Source organism: Amborella trichopoda, chromosome 5 (assembly GCF_054954075.1).
Source record: "Amborella trichopoda isolate Santa Cruz 75 chromosome 5, AtrichopodaSantaCruz75HAP2 v2.0, whole genome shotgun sequence".
NCBI classification, from domain to species: Eukaryota; Viridiplantae; Streptophyta; class Magnoliopsida; order Amborellales; family Amborellaceae; genus Amborella; species Amborella trichopoda.
The window spans coordinates 4,316,278-4,336,421 of NC_142340.1; the positions used below are offsets into that span (position 1 = coordinate 4,316,278).

The following is a 20,144-nucleotide window of genomic DNA, read 5'->3' on the forward strand; positions in this document are numbered from 1 at the left end:
CCAATTATGTGTTTCTCTTTTTAAGACATGTTTATTTTTTAAGTAGATTTATTTGTTTACAAACTTCATTTTTAATTTAAGAATATTTTATTTTAAAAGCAAAAATAAATTAAGTAGTTTATAATAAACAATAAAAAATATTTTAATGTGTTAAATAAGGGTTTCCATAAGTGATTGTTATTATAAATAAGAAACATAGATTTATTTCAACTAACATGAAACTTTCTAGGGTTTCTCCTTCCCCAAATGGTCTTTCTCTCCCCAACCCCTATGAACCACTAGTTTCTCCTTCTCCAAGCTGTGGACCACTAGATATTCATATATTTTCTTCGACTTTTCTCTATTCATTTCTTATTGTGCTTTGTATTATGTAATATCTTTATTGTTCCCTAATCCTTTTTTCCTTTAATTGTGTGAATTATATTATACCTTGTCTTGCCGTAGTAATTGACTTTTACTAGTTTTAAAAGATTGTACTAGAATTTTGGTATTTTTAAAATTTTGTTGTACTTTTTTCCCCATGTTGTACTTTGGATTGAGTTATAAGAAATTTTTGATGAATAAAATTCAAATTCACAAAGTAACCTTTTTCTAGACTATTAATTTAATTTTGTATTTTTAGATTATTTACTATTGTTGTACAACATGAGTTGTATATGTAAATGTAGATGTGACATACACATAAATTTAAATATATATACACGATACTCGTATATTATACAAATGTGTCATGAAGTCATTTTTTAAGGTTCACATTTCATACACTTGTATCTGTCATACACACATATCTTTTTATCTAACAAGGATGTAAATCTTTGGTTTTAGAATATTTATCTGAAGTTATGGTATATGCTTCTCTCCTCTCACATATCTCTTGTATTCTATCTTTTGCTTTTTGAGAAAGTCCTGAATTCTGCATACCTTAAAAAGCTCTACTATTCCGCTTTACCTTGGCAAAGGTGGCTAAATATCATTGAATATAATAAGCTGTTTTATGAAATTAGGAGATACCCGACTAAATTCAAACGTCCTAAAAGCAAGGTCCGGAGGGGATAAACAAAGGAACAATCCATCAATATTTGTTTCCTTAGCATTCTTGCACGATAGACAAATATTTGTAGGAGTCATTCACCTTTTCCACAATTGATCAATTATTGGGGCTCAATCCATAGGGTGGCGATGGACCATGACTCGATGACTGGACCTGATCTGGATCTGCGTATGGGTTCAAAAATTCAATTCATTGGATCGGGTGTGGGTCCAAATCTTGGAACCGAACATTGTTCGTATCCGGATCAGATCTTTGTGTTCGAGTTTGGATCCATGTAAACCCGACCCGAACCTGAATAGTGGTTAATATTTAAATAATTATTATATATAATAATATATCAATAATATTTAAATAAATATAACTTCATATTTTTAATCATAATAGTTAAATAATACATTTTATATATTTTTAAAAAACTTTGTAGAAGGTTGCAACATTAAAATATAGAATTAAAGATGCACATAAAAAATCCATCGGAAAAGCTTGTTTTAATGTTGAAAAACCCTCTAATCGATCATCTCAACATCAAGATGTCTGACTATTAAAAAAAAAAATTAAGTCCAAGAAATAGTGCTTCTTGCAAAACACTATCTAGACCATCCATTTTCAAGATTTTCACATGTTTATAGATCTACTTGATTTTGATCATTTTTAGAGTTTAAAATTTTAAAATTAGATATGAAAATAGATTTTACGATAATTTTAAAAAAAGTTTATCCTAAAATTACTTTTTTTTTTTTTTGACAAATCCAAAATTACATGTTATGATAAGATTTGGAGGTGCTTTGATTGGATTGTTTAAAGTTGCAACCTTATAAAAACCACACCCATATATTTAACATAATATATATATATATATAAACATATACATTTTATTATTATTATTTTCCGGTCAAGTCTCATAAATTTTTTTGTCCGGTCGGCGTCTTGCCCGGACCCGACCTTACCGAACCGTTTCCACCACTATTAATTAAAGAGAGTCATCACTAATGTTAACAACTCATTTGAGTGAAGTTGAGAAGGCAGAGGTATGTATGCGTGTTAAGATTGTCGTGGTTGGGCTCATCACAATTTCCCTCTCACAAGATCAAGGGTATTTTCGTCACGTTTTTAAAACCTCGGGGGCATGAATGACATTCCCTCGTTGCAAACCCTCGTTCAAATCTACCAAGAGAGCTTGAACTCCGCCATTTTCAGGATAAAGTTTGGGGAGCTCTCTCTCTCTCTCTCTCTCTCTCTCTCTAAACTGCCACTCTCAAGCATCCATTATCACCAAAATAAGAAAGGAAAAAGAAGAGAGAGAAGGAAAAGAGATATATAGAAAATGGGTCATTCTATTCTCATTTCCACACTGTAAGCAACATAACCAACCATTTCCTGTTTTTTTCTTTTTCTGTGTTTTCCCTTTTTTTTTATTTTGTTATAACGTCCCATTCTCTGCAGTTTTTTATGATTTGTAGTTTTAAAATTTCTTTGAATTTTTCATTGATTATTCACTGCGTTCTTGCTAAATTGAAAAGATAAAAAATAAAAAATAAACGATTTTTTTTTTTTTTATATGTATTTTTTTTCTTTTTTTCAGGGCGTGTTGCCGTATTGGAACCAACTATTTGAGAAGAAGCAGAGGGCGATGGCGCAAGTACGGGATTGATGCCACGTATCTCACCAAACAGAGGAATGCTCCTCTTAGCCGTTGCTATGCTTCACTATCCGAATCGGGTGATGGAGAGATCCCCATATCTGTGAAGTAAGTGGCATGAGGTTCGGGATTTAATTCTTAGATTTTTTCTACGAATTTTGGCCCTTTCCACCAAAATTTGCAGAAATGAAATGTGGAGAAGGTAGGCCACGCCCAAATGTGGGTTGCCGTAGCCCAAGTTGGGCTTTCATTTCTTTAAATTCGCAATTCGATATCTATGATTTGTTTATATTTCAGTTTTTTTCTTGATTTGAGGTGACCCAAAATGTTGCAAATAGCTGAACTCTCAATGTGGGTTGTCATAGCTTCAATTGTGGCAGAAATTCTTTGATTTTTTTAATTTTGCACCAATTATGACAATTTAAGTCCAAAGTTGATTGGATTATTAATGGAATTTGGCATGCTTACCAATTTTCTATTCAAGTTGTTTTATTTAAAAAAAAGAATAATAACCTGAAAATGAATATATGGAAAATGAACCAAATGCTTGCACAATCTTTACAATTTGATTTAGCTACCTGTAAAGAAGACACGAATTAACTGACCCCTGTACCCCTGAATGTTATTTTCCTGCTGTTATTATAAACTAGCTATTAGCTCATGCATTGCACAAAGGGTGAGAAAATAGAAGTGATATAGCTACCTGTAAATTGTTGAAGCTGAAGAAGACGTGCGAATTAAACTAGCTGTTAGCACATGCATTGCACAAAGGGTGAGAAAATAGAAGTACAAATTGATGACAATTGGATCAGCAAGACCAGTAGGGCAGAATTAACTTGGAAACATTGAAACAGATGCAATAGAAATATTATGAAACGTTATCGCCAGTAATTGAAGGTATAGAAGAGCCAATGCAAAAAGATGTGGCAGTCAATAGTTGAAATTGCCTAGTCATTCGTATAAAGTGAGAAGTATTTTAGTTTTCCTAGAAATCTTGTTTTGTGTTGTCAATCTTAGAAGGTTGACTGTTGGTGGGAAAACTTTAGTATAGTTATTTGGATTGTATAGGTTCAACATTTTCTTTTGAGGTTTCTTTTGCATGCGTGTATGCACATCAATACATAAGTGGTATGTACATATGAATGTATATAAGTATGTATGTATATCTTGCAACCTAGATTCTTATTACTCTTTTTAATATTTATTTATTAAGCTTTGAGTTTGGTCACTTTACTTCTAAGCGGGCTTATAGGGTCTCACTTGTCAAATTTCTTGTAGTAGTGGTAGTTATTATCCTCGTTTCTTGTAACTTTGTTAGTTTTCATCGCTTGCAAGGAGCTGATCATTGATTTAGGGTTTTGTATTCTGCTTGTTTCATTACTCTGCTAGTGGAATCAATGATTTGAGAATGTGTAGAATGCTATGAAGCTATGAAACTCACTACTTTTTCTTGTTTGGAACTTGTAAATTACAGGAAGAGGGTTGTCTCAGGTGTTCAGCCAACCGGAGCAATACACCTTGGAAACTATCTTGGTGCCATAAAAAACTGGGTTTGGCTTCAGGTTATTTCGCTATTGTCTTTCATTCCAGCTGAAGTTTCCGGACATGATACATGGAATGCAACCTATCAACAATCCAATCGTTTTATTTGTTTTTTTAAATATGTAGCCATTGAATATATATGATAATAAAGTATGCTCCACATCAAGCTTACCTAGAGAGTAGAGAGTACAAACTTTGGGGGTGGGGGGACTAAAAGGGAACATGCTCAGATTAAGATAACTTTCTGTTTTTCAAAATTTTATTTTTGCTATGGATAAGAAATATAACAATTTCTTAATTGGATTATGAATTTTTATTGTTTAAAAATTTGCTGATTTAAAATAAGGATATGAGAAGCAGTTGGCTCGTTATAGAGGCGAAATAAATAATGTTTGCATATTTTATAGGTTTACCCAAAATATATATATTTTATCATATTTATAAATTTTTTAAAGAAGTACGAAATTTGATGCTGTCATAAATTTTTAATTTTTCTAATTACAACTATTATTGTTAAAAAATTCCCAATATACAATAATTGATGATAATTACTTTATCATTACGCAGTAGAGTTCTAATAATAAGGTTTAATAAATTCTCAAAATAAAATACTAAGGTTTAATAAATTCTCAAAATCATCTTAAATCCCTTAGTTTTCTATTTTCAATTAAATTAAGGAATATTTATATGATATTTTTTTCATATTTTAAATAAATTTTTTATTACTGAAAAAAAAATTTGTATCAGTTTGAAATATGATAGTTTAAAATTTATTTATAATGGATTAGTTGTGGCTGTGCATCACACAGGTTCTGGACTAGTAGCCTTTATTCTATATATGGGGCACATTTGGTTTAACCCTTTTTAATGTCATTGCAGGACACATATGAAACTCTCTTTTTCATTGTGGACCTACATGCGGTAACTTCTTTAGATTTTTCTTTGCGATTTTATTTTTTGTTTGATGTCTTATGTACAACACACCATAGGTTAGCTTTTTGTCCTTTAACCTACGGTTCTTCTTTGATTGATTTATTTCTATATGTTTTTTGTTGTTCTGCATTTTATCAATGAATAATAACTCCGAAAAGATGCTACTTATAAAAGATGACTCTTACATTTTGTCTAGTGATAGATACAAAGTAACTTCTAGGCAGGTTGATCCTCTATTTTGTTCTTTGTATGCAGATTATTTGGAATTTCGGTCTATGTTGTTTCATGAGTCCATCTTCTCTTTTGTATTGTTCTTTTTTGTTCAATAGAATTGCAAGTTTTCGTTCAAAAAAATTTCTTTGAATAACTTAATTTTTTCACTGTTTTTTACTTAATTTTCTGTTTGATGAGTAGATTTTTCTTTGGAGTTTATTGCATTCTATTGTTTAAGGAATTCTTTTTGCTTCGTAGTTCAAATCATGTATGCTACTGCATATGATATGTATCAAAAGCTTATGTTCATTTAAAATCTTTTAGCCAGGTAAATTATACTATTTTCTTTTTGTTGATTTAATTGCAGATAACTCTGTCATATGATGCTCAGCAGTTATCCACAACAACTAGGAACACAGCAGCCATTTATATTGCATGTGGCATAGACCCATCCAAGGTTTTTGGGACATTCTTTAGAGTTGCAATTTGTTTTATCCATATGTCATGTGTTTTGAGGGAACCCAACATACCATATTATCTTATTTTGATGATTTCTTCCTGCAGGCTTCTATCTTTGTGCAGTCTCATGTTCATGCCCATGTCGAACTAATGTGGTTGCTTAGTTCAATTACACCTCTTGGTTGGCTTAATAGAATGATTCAGTTCAAAGAGAAATCACGCAAGGCGGTGCGTGGTTCCTGCATGGATGCTTCTTATCGATTACTTCTTGTGTAGGTTTGAAATGCCTCACCAATACATGTGTACATAAATTAAGATTTTATTTTGTTTAACTTTAACCTGAATCCTTATTGTACCCATCATGTCAGTCGTGTAACTTTTGAAATTTATGTAAATATTGACATGTAACTTTTTTGAGAATGAAATATAGGAATGTAATGAATTATTTGTATAGCCGACCCCAATTAATTGGGAAAAGGCTAAAATGATGATGATGATGAATGAATTCTTGGTATGTTTTTAGCATATTCAAACTTTTCTTTGACATATAATGTTTTGCATTGTTGAGTGATTAGCAATTTTTTGTAATTGAAAGGAACTTATATTTTGCATTTTATGAAAATTATATTTCATTACTTAATGAAGAAATTGTTTCAAGTACTCACTAAATTGCTAATGTTGCCCGGGTGCACATTCAGTGACTTCCCAATGTATGTGATGGACATCCCAATGCTTACATTTTCTGGAATCTTTTCTATAAATATTTTCTATAAGATTTGCAGGAATCCACAATAGAGGAATATTGTACTATAGTCCTTTTAACAATTTGGTGGCCAGAGAGTGATGCTACAAATATTATTTTGTCCACTTAAAAGATAATTTGCATTTGCGTCTATGGAATACACCACCCTGATTGATCCGTGAACAACATTTTTTACCCCAACGAGTTATTTCTTGAATGAGCCCCCAGCTCTATTTGTTCCAAATGAGCTGCCATCAAAATTAAGCTGTCTCTTATGATAGTGTGTTTCCACTCTTACCCCTCTCAACTCCTCTATATTCTTTTTGACACTTGACAGTAATATGTTCTTCTTATGCTATCTATTATGTCCACCTCTTCCCTCTCCCACACTTCTTTGAAGATTCTAATGTTTCTCTTCCTCTATATCATACATTGCTAAACAACAGCACAGTAGAAAATGATCCTCCTCGAGATAGAGGTCTGAATCCCACTAAATAATCAGCTCCAAATTCCAATGATTCTCAGGAAGTGCCTAGGTGGCACCAAAGAGATATTTAGGAAACAATGTAAACTCCACCCTGCAAAACTGCATTGAATGAGAGTGCACACCAATCTCTTGAGAGTTGTCTTTCCAGCTTTATACATGCTTTAGAGGATGAGCTTAACGAGAAAAGTGTAGAGACACTAGTGCCACATCCTTGTACTTTGTCAGTGTTTCTTCTCCCTTCACTAATGCTCCCATAGTTATTAATCCTAGTCCCCAATGAAAAAATTCTCTTTGCTTACTCCCGGTACTGTTCCTCCTTTCTCAGGTGTGTGAGAGGCCTTTTTAGTAACTTAATCTCGTACTACTAATCCAAGTGCATATATTTGCTCCATCTAGCAGAGAATAAAAAGGTTAAAGACCAAACCGTGATGATGTATATGGGACATTAGAAATTCCTGCTCACCATTTTGTGTGCTTATTATCTTTCTTGCATGTTGTGACCCATATAGCCTTACAACTCGGCTTGCTTAATACTCTCATTCGTAGCCTATTTTGATCAAAGTCATGGATTGGAAAGACTTACCATTATCTTTCCGAAGTGCATCCTTATGCAAAATATATAGTTTCCTTCGTATTAACATTTTGTAGATTCTATGCACTTTTTAACTCTGATTTCTGTGAAGAACTAATATGAGTGTTTTTTGATGTCTATTCTAGGGAGATGAAAATGTGGGTGCTGCTTTGCTGACTTACCCTGTGCTTATGGCTTCTGATATTCTTTTGTATCAGGTAACTGGTTACAAACTGTGCTTCTTAATTCTCCTGATTTTTGTATTGGTCTTAACAGGTCACTTCTGGATGATGAGTTTCAATTATTTGATTTTCTTGAAACTCATTACATTTGTCAATTATTTCGACTTTTAAGTTGAGCCTTTCCATTACCAATCGAAAAGGTAAAAGGTGTCGCATCTTACTTCTTTAATGAAAATGTCAAATTCATCATTTTGTGACAGTTATCAATTGTACTATGGAAAAACGGTAGTCCTTTTGAGTCGTTACCATTATGGAGTGAGAGTGGGACCCACCATTGGGGCTGTGTTGGTTGGTCGTGCTCTCTCTCCATCGCCGTCCATCATTTAGACTTATGGTGATGATCCAATAGACTATGGTTTTTCCATATACTTTCCATTTCAGGAGAAAATGCCTGGAATTACTTGACAGTGGCTGCATTTCTTTGCAGTGTGACTTGGTTCCTGTTGGAGAGGACCAGAAGCAACATCTTGAGCTGACCAGGGAACTGGCTGAACGAGTAAATTATCTATTTGGAGGAAAGAAATGGAAGAAAATGGGAGGGTAAGCTAAAAGAGGGTTTCTCAATTCATTTTCATATTGGCTTATCTTTTGAACGTTCCTTGGCTATGAGTACCTTCTATTTTTTGCAGACGAGGAGGGAGAATTTTTAAGGTGTTTCTCTTCTCTTGAACTCTAATTTGTTTATCTCCTTTTTTGTTTCTTTTTTAACATGCAATTTTGTGGACATGTGCTTGTGTGGGTATTGATATAATGTATATATACCGAGAGTAGATGCCAGAGGCCTTAATTCCTCCAGCAGGAGCTCGTGTGATGTCTCTCACTGATGGCCTTTCTAAGGTACCTTACTTTCTTCTCTTTGGTTCTAATTTGTAGATCTCATGTGCTTTATTTTTCCCTCTTGAATATCTCAGCAATCGTCATAGTTTCTTTTTCGGAAGATTAGCTATGAAAATAAGAATGGTACTGATACTTTTATATATATATATATATATATATATATATATATATATATATATATATATATATATATATATATATATATATATATTTCTTTTTTTGGTAAATACCATGAATGCTTGGAAAGTTGCGACACCTTGCATAGAACATGAAAGATCAGTAAAGTACTTGGCTAGTCATTCTTTAAATGACTATTGGATATCATTGGGTGTCTATATCCTAGTTGAACCATAAGTTTATTTTATTTTTTTTGTTTGTTGAGGATAGAGGTTGATAAACACATGTTTGACCAGCAACAGAACTGATGTTTTGGACTGCGATGTTTGATTTGGAATTTTATTAAAGGTTTTTGAAAAATATCCATAGTTCAAAACTTTTCATCAAATTTTGCATCCACATTTTCAAAATTGATATTTTTTAAAATATATTTATAAACTCTTCCCTATTTCAATCATTATGTGGGTATAATGGATGGAATGTGAGTGATGGTCCTCTTTGGTTTCAGTTAGTGATCGAAACTAAAATTCGCTTGAAGTCTAGTCCATATCTCAAGAACCTTCGAAGAACTGGATGTTAGTTGCTATAATTTGTTTATCTGGAGAGGGTTATGCTTGATAAAAATTGACGAGGAAAAAATGTTGCACTTCGATTCGTGTTATCACTGAATTGTAATGACTAAATGTTTTCTGTTTTTTCCGTAGTACAGATGTCCAAATCAGCTCCTTCGGATCAATCTCGAATCAATCTTTTAGATACAAGAGATGTGAGTTATGTTATTCATGCACCTACTGCTTAAATATATCTTCAGTAGCATCACTGTTTTGCTTCTCTTATTATGTTTAACGTTAACGTCAAATAATAGGGAAATTTATACTAATATCCCCTATAGTTAGCAGAATTTAAAAAATGCTCCCGATATTTTAGATTTTATGTTCGTGCCCCTTTTTCTCTTTTTCTTTTTCCCAAAATGCTCTAGTTCCGAACTGGTGTTTTCGTGCACAAAACATGAAATCATATGTGGTTCGGAACTAGCAGTTCCTAAGCAGCGATAAGGATATCGACTGTGAACTGCTAGTTACAAACAGGGGGTACTCTGGGGAAAATGAAAAAAGTGAAGAACAGGACATGAACGTAACTAAAATATTGGGCATATTTTTTCAGTTCCAATAGTAATAAGGGATGTTCATGTAAATTTCCTTAAATAGTAAGAAAAGGTTATAGGCAAATGCTGGTCATTGCCAACGCAGTTATTGTGTTAGAATATCAGAAATTGATGTGCTTCTCTTTGCTGTAGTTCATAAAGAATTTGTTTTGGAATGCTTTATTAAGTTAGGTGCCATGATTTCTGCATTAATTTAATTGTTAAACATAGAATACAATTATGGGAAGACCCTACCCTTGTGCATGTATGGGAAGGGCCACATGTTTTCCACCAATGTTCGATAAGTCGACTTGGACTGACTACTCAGCCCATGCCGCAGCCAAGTACTCCCCCGAGTCTGAGTAACTCCGCCTGAGTACTGTAGCAGCTAAAAACTATTAAAAAATAAAAATAAAAAAATCCCAAAAAATAAGAACAATATATTCAAAGTAAAATTTAACAAAACATAACTAATTGTAGATAAAAAGTATGGAAAAATAGATGTTAAAAAATGAGTTTGTGTCCAGGGATATTTTCGATATTTTCCAAAAAAAGATGGGAAAATGTAAAAATAATTATTCATGGCCAAAATACTTTCCAATCGTTGCCAAGATGATAGAATTTGGAAAACATAAATGAACATGTTCAAAATATATTTCTCAAGAAAACTCGCGCTTGGCAAGGGCCCGAGCCCAAGTAACTCGGCTGACTTTTCGAACACTCTTTTCCACAGGGCACCGTTGTCTCATATTTTTCAACCACCTATACCCGAGGATTGCTTTTAGGGTTTCCTTCATTGAGATGGAGCTTGACATAACTATTTGGGAGTGGCTCAAATATTCATTTTTTTGCCTACTCTTCCAACCGGGTCCCTAGGATCTCAATAACACTATTGAGCTTATCCTCAGATTGATCCTCTAGCTAAGCACTGTTTCACATCATCCAAGCACCAATATCATTCTCAAATTCTCGGTATAAACCATCGAATAAGAGTAATGTATTATCCAAAAATTGAAGATGGATCATAGCTGTAATCCTTGGGTCCACCTTGAAGCAAGGGTTCTGTTTGTAGAGGAAGAAGATTTTAGGTCTCATAGTTATTAAATGCTTCCACTGGACTTACATGAAGAGTAGGCTCAGAGTTTGTGTTAATGGTGGGTATTAGAAATAATGTAATACAAATAATATAATGATGGGATTTCGAAGTAGATGATCAAAGGTAATGAGGGTGGACATGTGTTTGCTTTTATATTGCATTAATGGGGAATGGATCTCCTAATGCTTTTTATAGAGTGCATGGTGTTTGTTTGCTTAAGTGATGAGCTTATTGTGCCTATAACTAAATTGTCGAGTTGGTTAGCCACAAGGTCATATGTTCAAATCCTTGCCCTTTTTTAGGTTAAGAAAAGCCTATACAAATGTATAATATAAATTATAAAATATAGTAAAAGAAAATCACCTCGTAGGGTTTGAACCTCCAACCATAGTTACCCGAAGTGATTCAAAAACCAAATCGATTTAAGAACCGGAAGCATAAAATCGCTGCCGGCTGGAAGATTCTTGTTTTCAGAATGATGTCCTCACAAGAGGATTCATGGGGGACGAGATTCTTATTTTTAGGAATCGAGATTCAAGTAAAATAGAATCAAGATCCCTACATAGATGGAATTGAGATTTCTAGCTCTTTGGAATCGAGTTTCCGAACTAGTTGGAATCGACCAATATGGAATAGAGATTCCTTCATTTATGGAATCGACATTCCGACATCTTTGGAATCGCGAGGGAACTGAGAGGAAAAAATACATGTCTCAATGCCAATCATTGACTGACATGCCATACATGCACATTTACATTATTTGTATTACATTATTTCTAATATCTTGGAGTTGCATCTCTCCTATGGATAAATACAATGCATACTTAAAGAATTAAGTAGAGAATGTGAACCACCACTTTGGTTTCTAATGGTCACGACAAAAAAGATGACTACACTTTGTAGCTTGAGATTTGAGTGTCTAGCTCGAGTAGTTTGATGCCTTGAAAACTTCTAAACATCACTTCTCAGAAAAAAACAAAAAGAAAGAAAAATGGGGAGTTGGTAGAATTCCGGTACATGTAGAAACCTGTTTCAACAAGTATAGAATCGAGATTAACCAATTGCGAAATTGAGAATCAATAAATATTGGAAACGAGACTTTATAAGTGTTAGAATCGAGATTCCTAAAATAAGAATCGAGATTTTAGATGTTACAGAAACAGGTTCCACGAAGATTCCTAGTCGGAATCGTTGAATTTGGGTTCCAAATTGGAATTGCGATCTTCGGTGAGAGATTAAGATAACTATGCCTCCAACCTTAAGAGAAGGGTTTGAGTGCGCTAACCACTAGCATTCTTTAAGCTTTTTGATAATAATTATTATACAATATATAGTATGTTATGAGTAAACACTCGATTCAAGGTCATTAATTAAAAAAAAGAAAATGTTCACAAGTGGTAGGCAGGGGAATCGTACCCTCAACCTATGCCTGTCAGTGCTAGCTAACTAAGCCATTGGGAATAGTTGACATGATAATACCTATTATATAATATAGAGTAAAAACCCAGCTGATTCAGACAATGAACTGGTGTAGTGCTCATCAATTCCCTATCTGTATCATGTGATTCTTGATCCGGATTGCCTTTTTTGAAATTTGGCCTATAGAGATGGACCAGAATTCCCCTCTTATGTTTCAGTAGCATATTAATCATTTATGATATTTTTCTAGTTGAAATCCCATGACATGGTGCTACTCAGAATGTTAATCTTAAATATAATTTGGTCATGAAGTTCTGGGGTTGGATGAAACTGTTGTACATCGTGACTTGATGGAATGTCTGTTGTAGCATTCGTATTTTCCTGCTTGCATTTGTCTTACCATTGGTGTGCACTAACCAATGGCGGAGCTTCAAGACCTCTGATACTGAAATTTGAGTAGTTGGATCACTGGAAAGCTAAGGTGCCTAAATAAGAAGATGGATATTGATATGGGAAGTGGGAATACGATGTGGCATTTCCTGAAATTCAGGATATTGATGCATATATTTTATTGCTTAGATAGTTTATACTTTGTTTTGCTAAGTATGTGGTCTATAATTACGTGTAGTCTATAATCATATTTCCAGGTTTAGGAGTATGTGGTATCAGCGTCATCTTGTGTCGACTTCGGTCTTCTAGGCATATCTGACTATCAAGGTACCATACTTCCCAAAAGGAAAAAAAAGGATAGAGTATCTGGGACTGAGTTCTCTGCATCAAAAGGCCAATTTCTATTTCTTGGGGGGTGTACTGCCCATATGTATGTGCTCAGTCTAGTAATTCAGTAAACTGATGTCCATCTTCCTGGTGATGTTCTTGTCCTTGGTGAATAAATTCGGAAGAGGCTTCTTTAGTTAGGAGGAGAAGAATGCCTACTAGGCATTAGGGGTGTAAGAAGGTTAGTCTGTCACTGTTAAGAAAGTGGAGTCAATGTTGCATGTGTTCCGACATAGATGCAAATGCCATCACACTTAGAAGGTGTCTGATAGGGGGCCCACATATATAGCTGTCCATGCCTTTTATTTTTGTGTGTGGAGAGAGAGAGAGAGGGAGAGAGAGAGAGAGAGAGAGAGTTGTCTTTTTGGGGTGCCTAAATAATAGAATGTAGTACACTAGTACGTTAGTGTGGTGAAAATAAAACAATTCCAAATTCCAAAATTCCAAATAAGAACACAACGTGTGACCCATTGATAGATATGAGGCCCAAATGACAATGGGCTTAGCATGGGCCCAACAACACCCACATATGAACTCCTGGCCCCCATACACCTACCACTGGTTAATGATGTCATCCAGAGCCATCACTAGCGACCTAATTGAATCTTTGGTGAATGTGTATGATATGCGTAGGAAGAGAGGTAGCCTCTGGTCATAATGTCCTTTTACACCAAACGTCAAAGGGCATATTTGTAAATGGTCTTAAGAGACACAGTTGGCATAAATTTCCCTCTCCATGTGCAAAGCTACTTTGGAATACATGATACAATTTCACATGAATACTTCATGAGTTGGTTAAAGTAAGAGAGAGGACAAAGAAGGTATTCTCCTTCTTTGTCCTCTCTCATTCACATGAAGATCGAGATGAAAAGAAACCTCAAGTGGCATGCCCCCTCCGCCTCTCTTCCTTTTTATGTATCAAAGAAGTCCTAGATGATTATTTGAATTTGAAATGAAATTTTTTAGTGTTGATTAGAAATTGAGCCAAATTAAGCTAAATTTCATATAGTTTCAAATTGGAGAGAAATTATGGTTTGGATGGCTAGGGAATAAAGTTTGGATCTCAACCCTTGATTGAGATAACTCACCAAGGATTGAATGACTTGGATTAAGTCTCTCTTCACCAATAGATATCCAACATCAAGGGCCAATATTGCTCCCCCTTAAGGAAAACTTTTTACACATCCACTAAAACCTAATCTTGTCCTATAAATTGGGGTCTTCGATACCCAATTTCCATCCATGTCCTATCATGCTATTATGCTGCCCAAATTGCTCCAAACCTATCCCTTAGACTCTACGTCTCCTTGGACTATGTGTCGTAATCTCATTTGAACCCTTCATACACATTGAACTACGTGTTCTGATCTTGCTTGAATCATCCATTGTTGGCCTCCATATTACCTTGGCCTTCGTATTACCTTGATCACCCAATCAATTGAAGTCGATTGTATGAAGCTATCTTGATGCAACCAAGGGCCCTTTCACACCCCACTTTGTGGCTGTAATTAAGCCTCATTTAAATGTTACATCAGTGTTTTGATGGTACATTTTGGAGTCCTTGTCTGTAGCATTATAATGCCCTCACTTAGCCTCCACATTTATTGGACCTAGAGAAAAGAATCACCACATTACTTCTCTATTGTTCTATGCCCAAGTGAGGCACATCAGCCAGTGCTTTGGCCACAAATCTCAACATATTTAGCAACATTGTGTTTTGCTTAGGGTGGTTTTCGGGCTTCCCAAGTTGGAGCAAGTTTAGGCCTCGATCCCAGCACTATCAAATGAGGAGATCTGGTATGGTTGATGGAAGTCCCATGAGGTAATCCGGGCACTTTGATGATCTTATGGTTCCCATGGTTCTATGGTACTGTGTTTGTGTGTTTGTTTATGAGTTTATGTTCACGAGGTTGCAATTAAACTCTTATGTATTAATGTGTTGGTTGAGATCGATATAAGTTGTCTCATTTAATACAGTTGCAGAATTTTGTATAAGTCCATATGGTCTTGTATTTTGCAATGTCAATTGTGTGCTTGAATGGAAACTTGTGTTGGGGCAATTTAAAAGTGTTATTTGGCCCTTAGTTTTCTCATGTTTCAGTTCATTTTGAGTTCCATAACAATGGTATATTATTGTATTTTGGTTAATCATGTGCCTGTAATTGGGTTTATGAGGGACGTGTGTGTACAATTTTCAAATTGTCCCCACTAGCTAGACCATAGCATACTCCCAAACATTGGTATCAGAGCAGACCCTCTAGAGCCCCATTTTCCATTCACTTTTGATTTCCTTTTGTTGTGTTAGAGTCACATAGATCATAGAACAATGGCCACCAAGGAAATTTTGGCAGAACTACTCAAGGATGATGAGTCTAATGGTCAAAATTACACTACATAGAGGTGCAAAGTATGATATGACATTCATGATGAGCAGCTCACCCAACCCCCACAATTGGAACCTCGAGGCAATGTTTCCCAAGCCACAAGGGATGCGTACTCCACATGGAAAACCAAGCACAGCTCGGCCCAGAAAATATTCTTGGCTACTGTGGTGGATACATGTGCACACGAATATGGAGTTTGTAAATTGGCCAAGGAAATTATTGACAAGCTTGAAAGGGCCTATGCCACCCCATCTATCAGCCAAAAGGTACTGGCTCTAAATGGTTTCATGGACCTCAAGATGCAATAGGGGTCCAAGATTGGGTCATTGTTCAAAACTTCAAGGTCATATTATGTGATTTGGAGGCCAAGGACATACACTTTGAAGATTCGGTTCAAGCATGTCAACTTCTTTCGACCTTGCCGCTTTCATGCGATGCTTTCTATGTGACTCTAACACAACCAAAGGAAATCAAAATTGAATGAAAAATGGGGCTTTGGAGGGCATGCTCTGATACCAATGTTGGGAGGCCAAGGATGGGAAGTTGGGCATCGAGGATCCCACTTTATCCGATGCGATTAGGTGTGTAGGAGGTTCTTTTTAAGGGGGAGAATATGATCCCTAATCTTGGAGATTTATAGGCAAAAAGAGATTTAATCCAACTCATTCAACCTTTGGTACACTATCATCAATCAAGGGTTGAGATTTGTATTTTATATCCCCTATCCATATAAACCACGATTTCCCTTCAATTCAAACCTATATGAGATTTAGCTTAATTTGGCTCAATTTCTAATCATTAACATTTCTCTTCATCTCTATCCCTTCATGTGAAATAAGAGAGAATATCTTTTTTGTCCTCTCTCTTACTTCAACCGGCTCACACTAGTATTCATGTGATATTGTGTCATGTATCCTTAAGTAACTTTACAAGTGAGAGGGGATCTTATGCCAAGTGTCTCTCTTAAAACCATATACAAATTTGCCCTACAATTTATGGTATAATGACCATATTCTACCCCTCTTCCTACATATATCATGCACCTTCACCAAAATTTCAATTAGGTCCCTATTGATGGCTTTGGAAGGCTTTATCAACAAGTGGTAGGGGTGTGGGGCCCTTAAGGAACTCATATATGGGTGCTGATGGGGCCATGTCAGATAGGTCCATGCCAGGACCTTTGGCCATTTGGGCGTTATATGTGTCAATGGTTCACATGCTGTATCCTTATTTGGAAAGTTTTGTAATTATTTTCTTACCACTACTTTGCCTTTACAAAATTTTCAAAAATATTTAAAAATATTTTTTGACATGATTTAATAAAAAAAATGATTTGCGCTTTTAGTAAAATCATTAAACAGAAATTAGCTACTGGGGTTTGGATTATCATTATTCTAGGGCACTCCACCTAGCTTAAACCAAAATTCTCAACCATGTTCCAAAAATCGACCCAATGTAATCCATAACTCTCAGTCTTAAGCAAAGACTTATGATTGGTCCATCAAAGTCAACCAATAGGTGGTAGAATCCGGAGTCTGATGGATACCGATGTCACCTCTAAGGGAGTTGAAATGGAAAATATTGGATTTGCGAGATTTATTTATTTATTTTGTTATTTTTATTATAAATTGAAGGTTTGAAATGGACAGAGGACATAAAAGTAGCCCTAAATGCCAAAGTTCATGTCCTCAGAAGCTTTAATTTGTATGAAAATGGAAGAAAGGTGGGTTAGTTTTCTGTCCTTGGATTAGGTGAGTCCCATTGGACTCGGTCCAGAGTTGGTGACTCACCTGCGTATAACTGAAAATTGCTTGGGTTTCAGTAGTGACCCGAGGTAGTTATAGGTGTAGAGTTGGCCATCCTCCAGAACCTGTAGGCTGCCTGTTCCAGTTGACTCTCCCTCGCCCAATTTTGAGTTGGACTTAGCAAGTTTTAAAACATTGGTTTCATTATTTGGCTCGAGCCACTTAAGTTGAACCCACTGATATAAGTACCCTTACTTGTTCCTAGTTTGCAATCCGCAACAACAGATTTCATGGAAAAAAACATGTTCCAGGTTTGTAATTCGTAACAAGCAAGAGTATTAACATTTATTTGGCTTTGGCCACTTAAGTGGATTACCAAAATGCCCTTCCTTTTTTAGGATTCCAAACCCAAAACATGGGCATTTTTTTAACAAAATAATTGAGGTACTTGAGTAAAATGATCTTTTCAAAGTAACCACTTTTGTTGTTATTTTGGTTGATTTGACCACTTGAGTGGTTTTTTAGGTGTTGACATTTAATAATACATTCCTTGTGAATATAGTTATAGATAATTTAAATTTCTTTTTCCCTTTCGATTTTCTTAGCCAATCTGCAATTGCCTATATTATATCATGTGGTTGAGAATTGGAGCTCTAGAATGATACATGACATAATAACTCTTCTATTAGTTCATTTCCTTTAATCTACTTTTCTATGTACATCTTCATATGTGCTTGTTTTTGTAGATGATTGCAAACAAGATAAAGCGTTGCAAAACGGATTCATTCTCTGGGTTTGTCATTCTCACACTTCCTCTTGCTCAATATTGGACCGCTATTTTTTAATTAAATGCTTTTGTATTTCCTCAGTCATTTGAAGTATGGTTTGGTGTATTCTGACATGCAATGCATTCATACCAGTTGCTTGCATTTTCTTTTGTGATAACAATCACTACCATATATATTACCAAGGTTAGTAATATTGCATCTTGAAGTTGCTTATGCTGTAAATTGTTCCGTATTAGAATCATGTTATTGGAGATTGTACATATTTTTGTAGAGACATTTCATAAATAAGGAGCGTTATTGTCTATTCATGTATTTTTTTATTATTTTATCTTGCCCTAAGGGGTAGGATATTAGGTCCTTTACCTAATCTCGTAAGGAAATTGTGTCGGCGAGCATGATTACTGAAGGGAGTATAATCTTAGAGCTCAATTTTGTATTATTTTATGTATGCCAATTAATTTTGATTTATTGTAGTGCTGATTGTTTTTTGTGTCCTGTTGTCATCCAGACTAGAATTTGACAATCCCGAGAGACCAGAATGTAACAACCTCCTTTCAGTTTACCAGCTTGTTACCGGAAGATCCAAAGAGGTATTATTGTGTGCATTTTACTCTTTTTATAGTTAACTCATGTAAAACCTATCACTAGCGTTAACATTCTTCTCAACTTTATTTGGTAAGATTCTCATGTTCCTCAAGTTTATACTTGATTACTTTTTTGTGTTTGCACACGCTCTCATGTGCACGTGTGTTTGCATGGCTTTGAAAACTTTTCCCTTGCATTTCGTAGTTCTGTTACGAATTATTTCATGGAACATAACATAAAATCAAAATGACTGCTACTTCTTTGGTTTAATTGAAGCACATTAGCTATCATGGGTTGAGCTGATCATTACTAATTATTGTATGTTTTCTAGGAAGTTGCCTTGGAATGCCAGAACATGACTTGGGGCACATTCAAAACCAAGCTAACTGATGCCTTAATCGATCATTTACAGCCCATCCAGGTTTCTTTGCCTTTAAGTTATTTCTTTAGAATCGGTTTTAGAGTCTCTGGTTTGTACTATAAGTTTCAGTTCTTACCCTCACAGGCTCGTTATGAAGATATTATCTCTGACTCAGCTTATTTGGATAACGTCCTTGCTGAAGGAGCGACAAAAGCTGCCAGCATTGCAGATGCTACCCTCCATAATGTTTATCAGGCCATGGGATTTTTGCGACCATGAGAGAGAGAGAGAGAGCAAAAGAAGATGTCAGCATATAAGATGCTTCTACTGATCATTGTTAGCAAGACTATAAGATTCTTGCATCCATGATGCTGGAAAGAGAGAGAGAGAGAGGTGCCGGTTGGAACCGGTGCAGGGAATTCCATTTAAAAAAACGGAACCTTAAAAGTTCTCTTTTAGATGATTTTTGACTTTACATCCACTGCTTTTGCTTATTGTTGAGCTATCGCTATCAAGTTTATTCCACCATAAGGGTTGCCCCAAAAGTTGTTCTAGATTTGGTGGCATCTCCCCATTGTCCCTTCACTCATTGTTTTCAGCCGTTGTATTCAGTCAGTTTCTCTGCTTTCAATTGATTCCCGACATTTTTCATGTCTTTCATTTCCAACTTATAATAGATACATTACCCCTGGACGGTTTTATTTTTCTAGATTAATTCTTCTTGTTCTCTGTTGATTCTCTCTCTAACGCTCTCTCTGATCTGTGTATGTATTGTGCTAAGGAACTTACTTAGGATATGTACAACTCAAATGTGATGGTCACCTCAATAATTTGGGGTGGCAATGGGTCATGTCCGGGTTGACTCATACCTTGACCGAGCCCAACCTGATAGGGTCCATGCTGGATTTGGACCTGACCCGAGTTGGGTCCAAACATTTGGACTTGACCTGATTGGCCAGGTCCAAAACATAGACTCAAACTAGGATCTGGTTGACCCGATCTAATTGCCACC

The 20,144-nt window shown here is 35.3% G+C and overlaps 1 protein-coding gene across 20 annotated transcripts; it reads left to right on the top strand.

The window, feature by feature from the left end:
- The first annotated feature begins 2,044 nt into the window (after positions 1-2,044).
- On the top strand, positions 2,045-19,841 carry OVA4 (Nucleotidylyl transferase superfamily protein). Of its 20 annotated transcripts, none has more exons than XR_016055683.1 (15): positions 2,045-2,404; positions 2,634-2,798; positions 4,165-4,252; positions 5,112-5,153; positions 5,746-5,835; positions 5,943-6,065; positions 7,784-7,855; positions 8,307-8,419; positions 8,509-8,530; positions 8,651-8,716; positions 9,538-9,599; positions 18,145-18,191; positions 18,695-18,776; positions 19,103-19,192; positions 19,277-19,841. XR_016055683.1 is itself a non-coding variant. In XM_006853620.4 (15 exons), exons 1-15 carry the CDS (start codon positions 2,376-2,378, stop codon positions 19,409-19,411), a joined length of 1,221 nt encoding a protein of 406 aa, XP_006853682.1. In that variant the 5' UTR covers positions 2,045-2,375; the 3' UTR covers positions 19,412-19,841. The 20 variants fall into 20 exon arrangements, 11 of the variants coding, with proteins under 11 accessions (XP_006853682.1, XP_020528701.1, XP_020528702.1 ...); XR_016055684.1 differs by having other exon boundaries at positions 19,308-19,841; XR_016055685.1 differs by having other exon boundaries at positions 19,335-19,841.
- Positions 19,842-20,144: the final 303 nt, after the last annotated feature.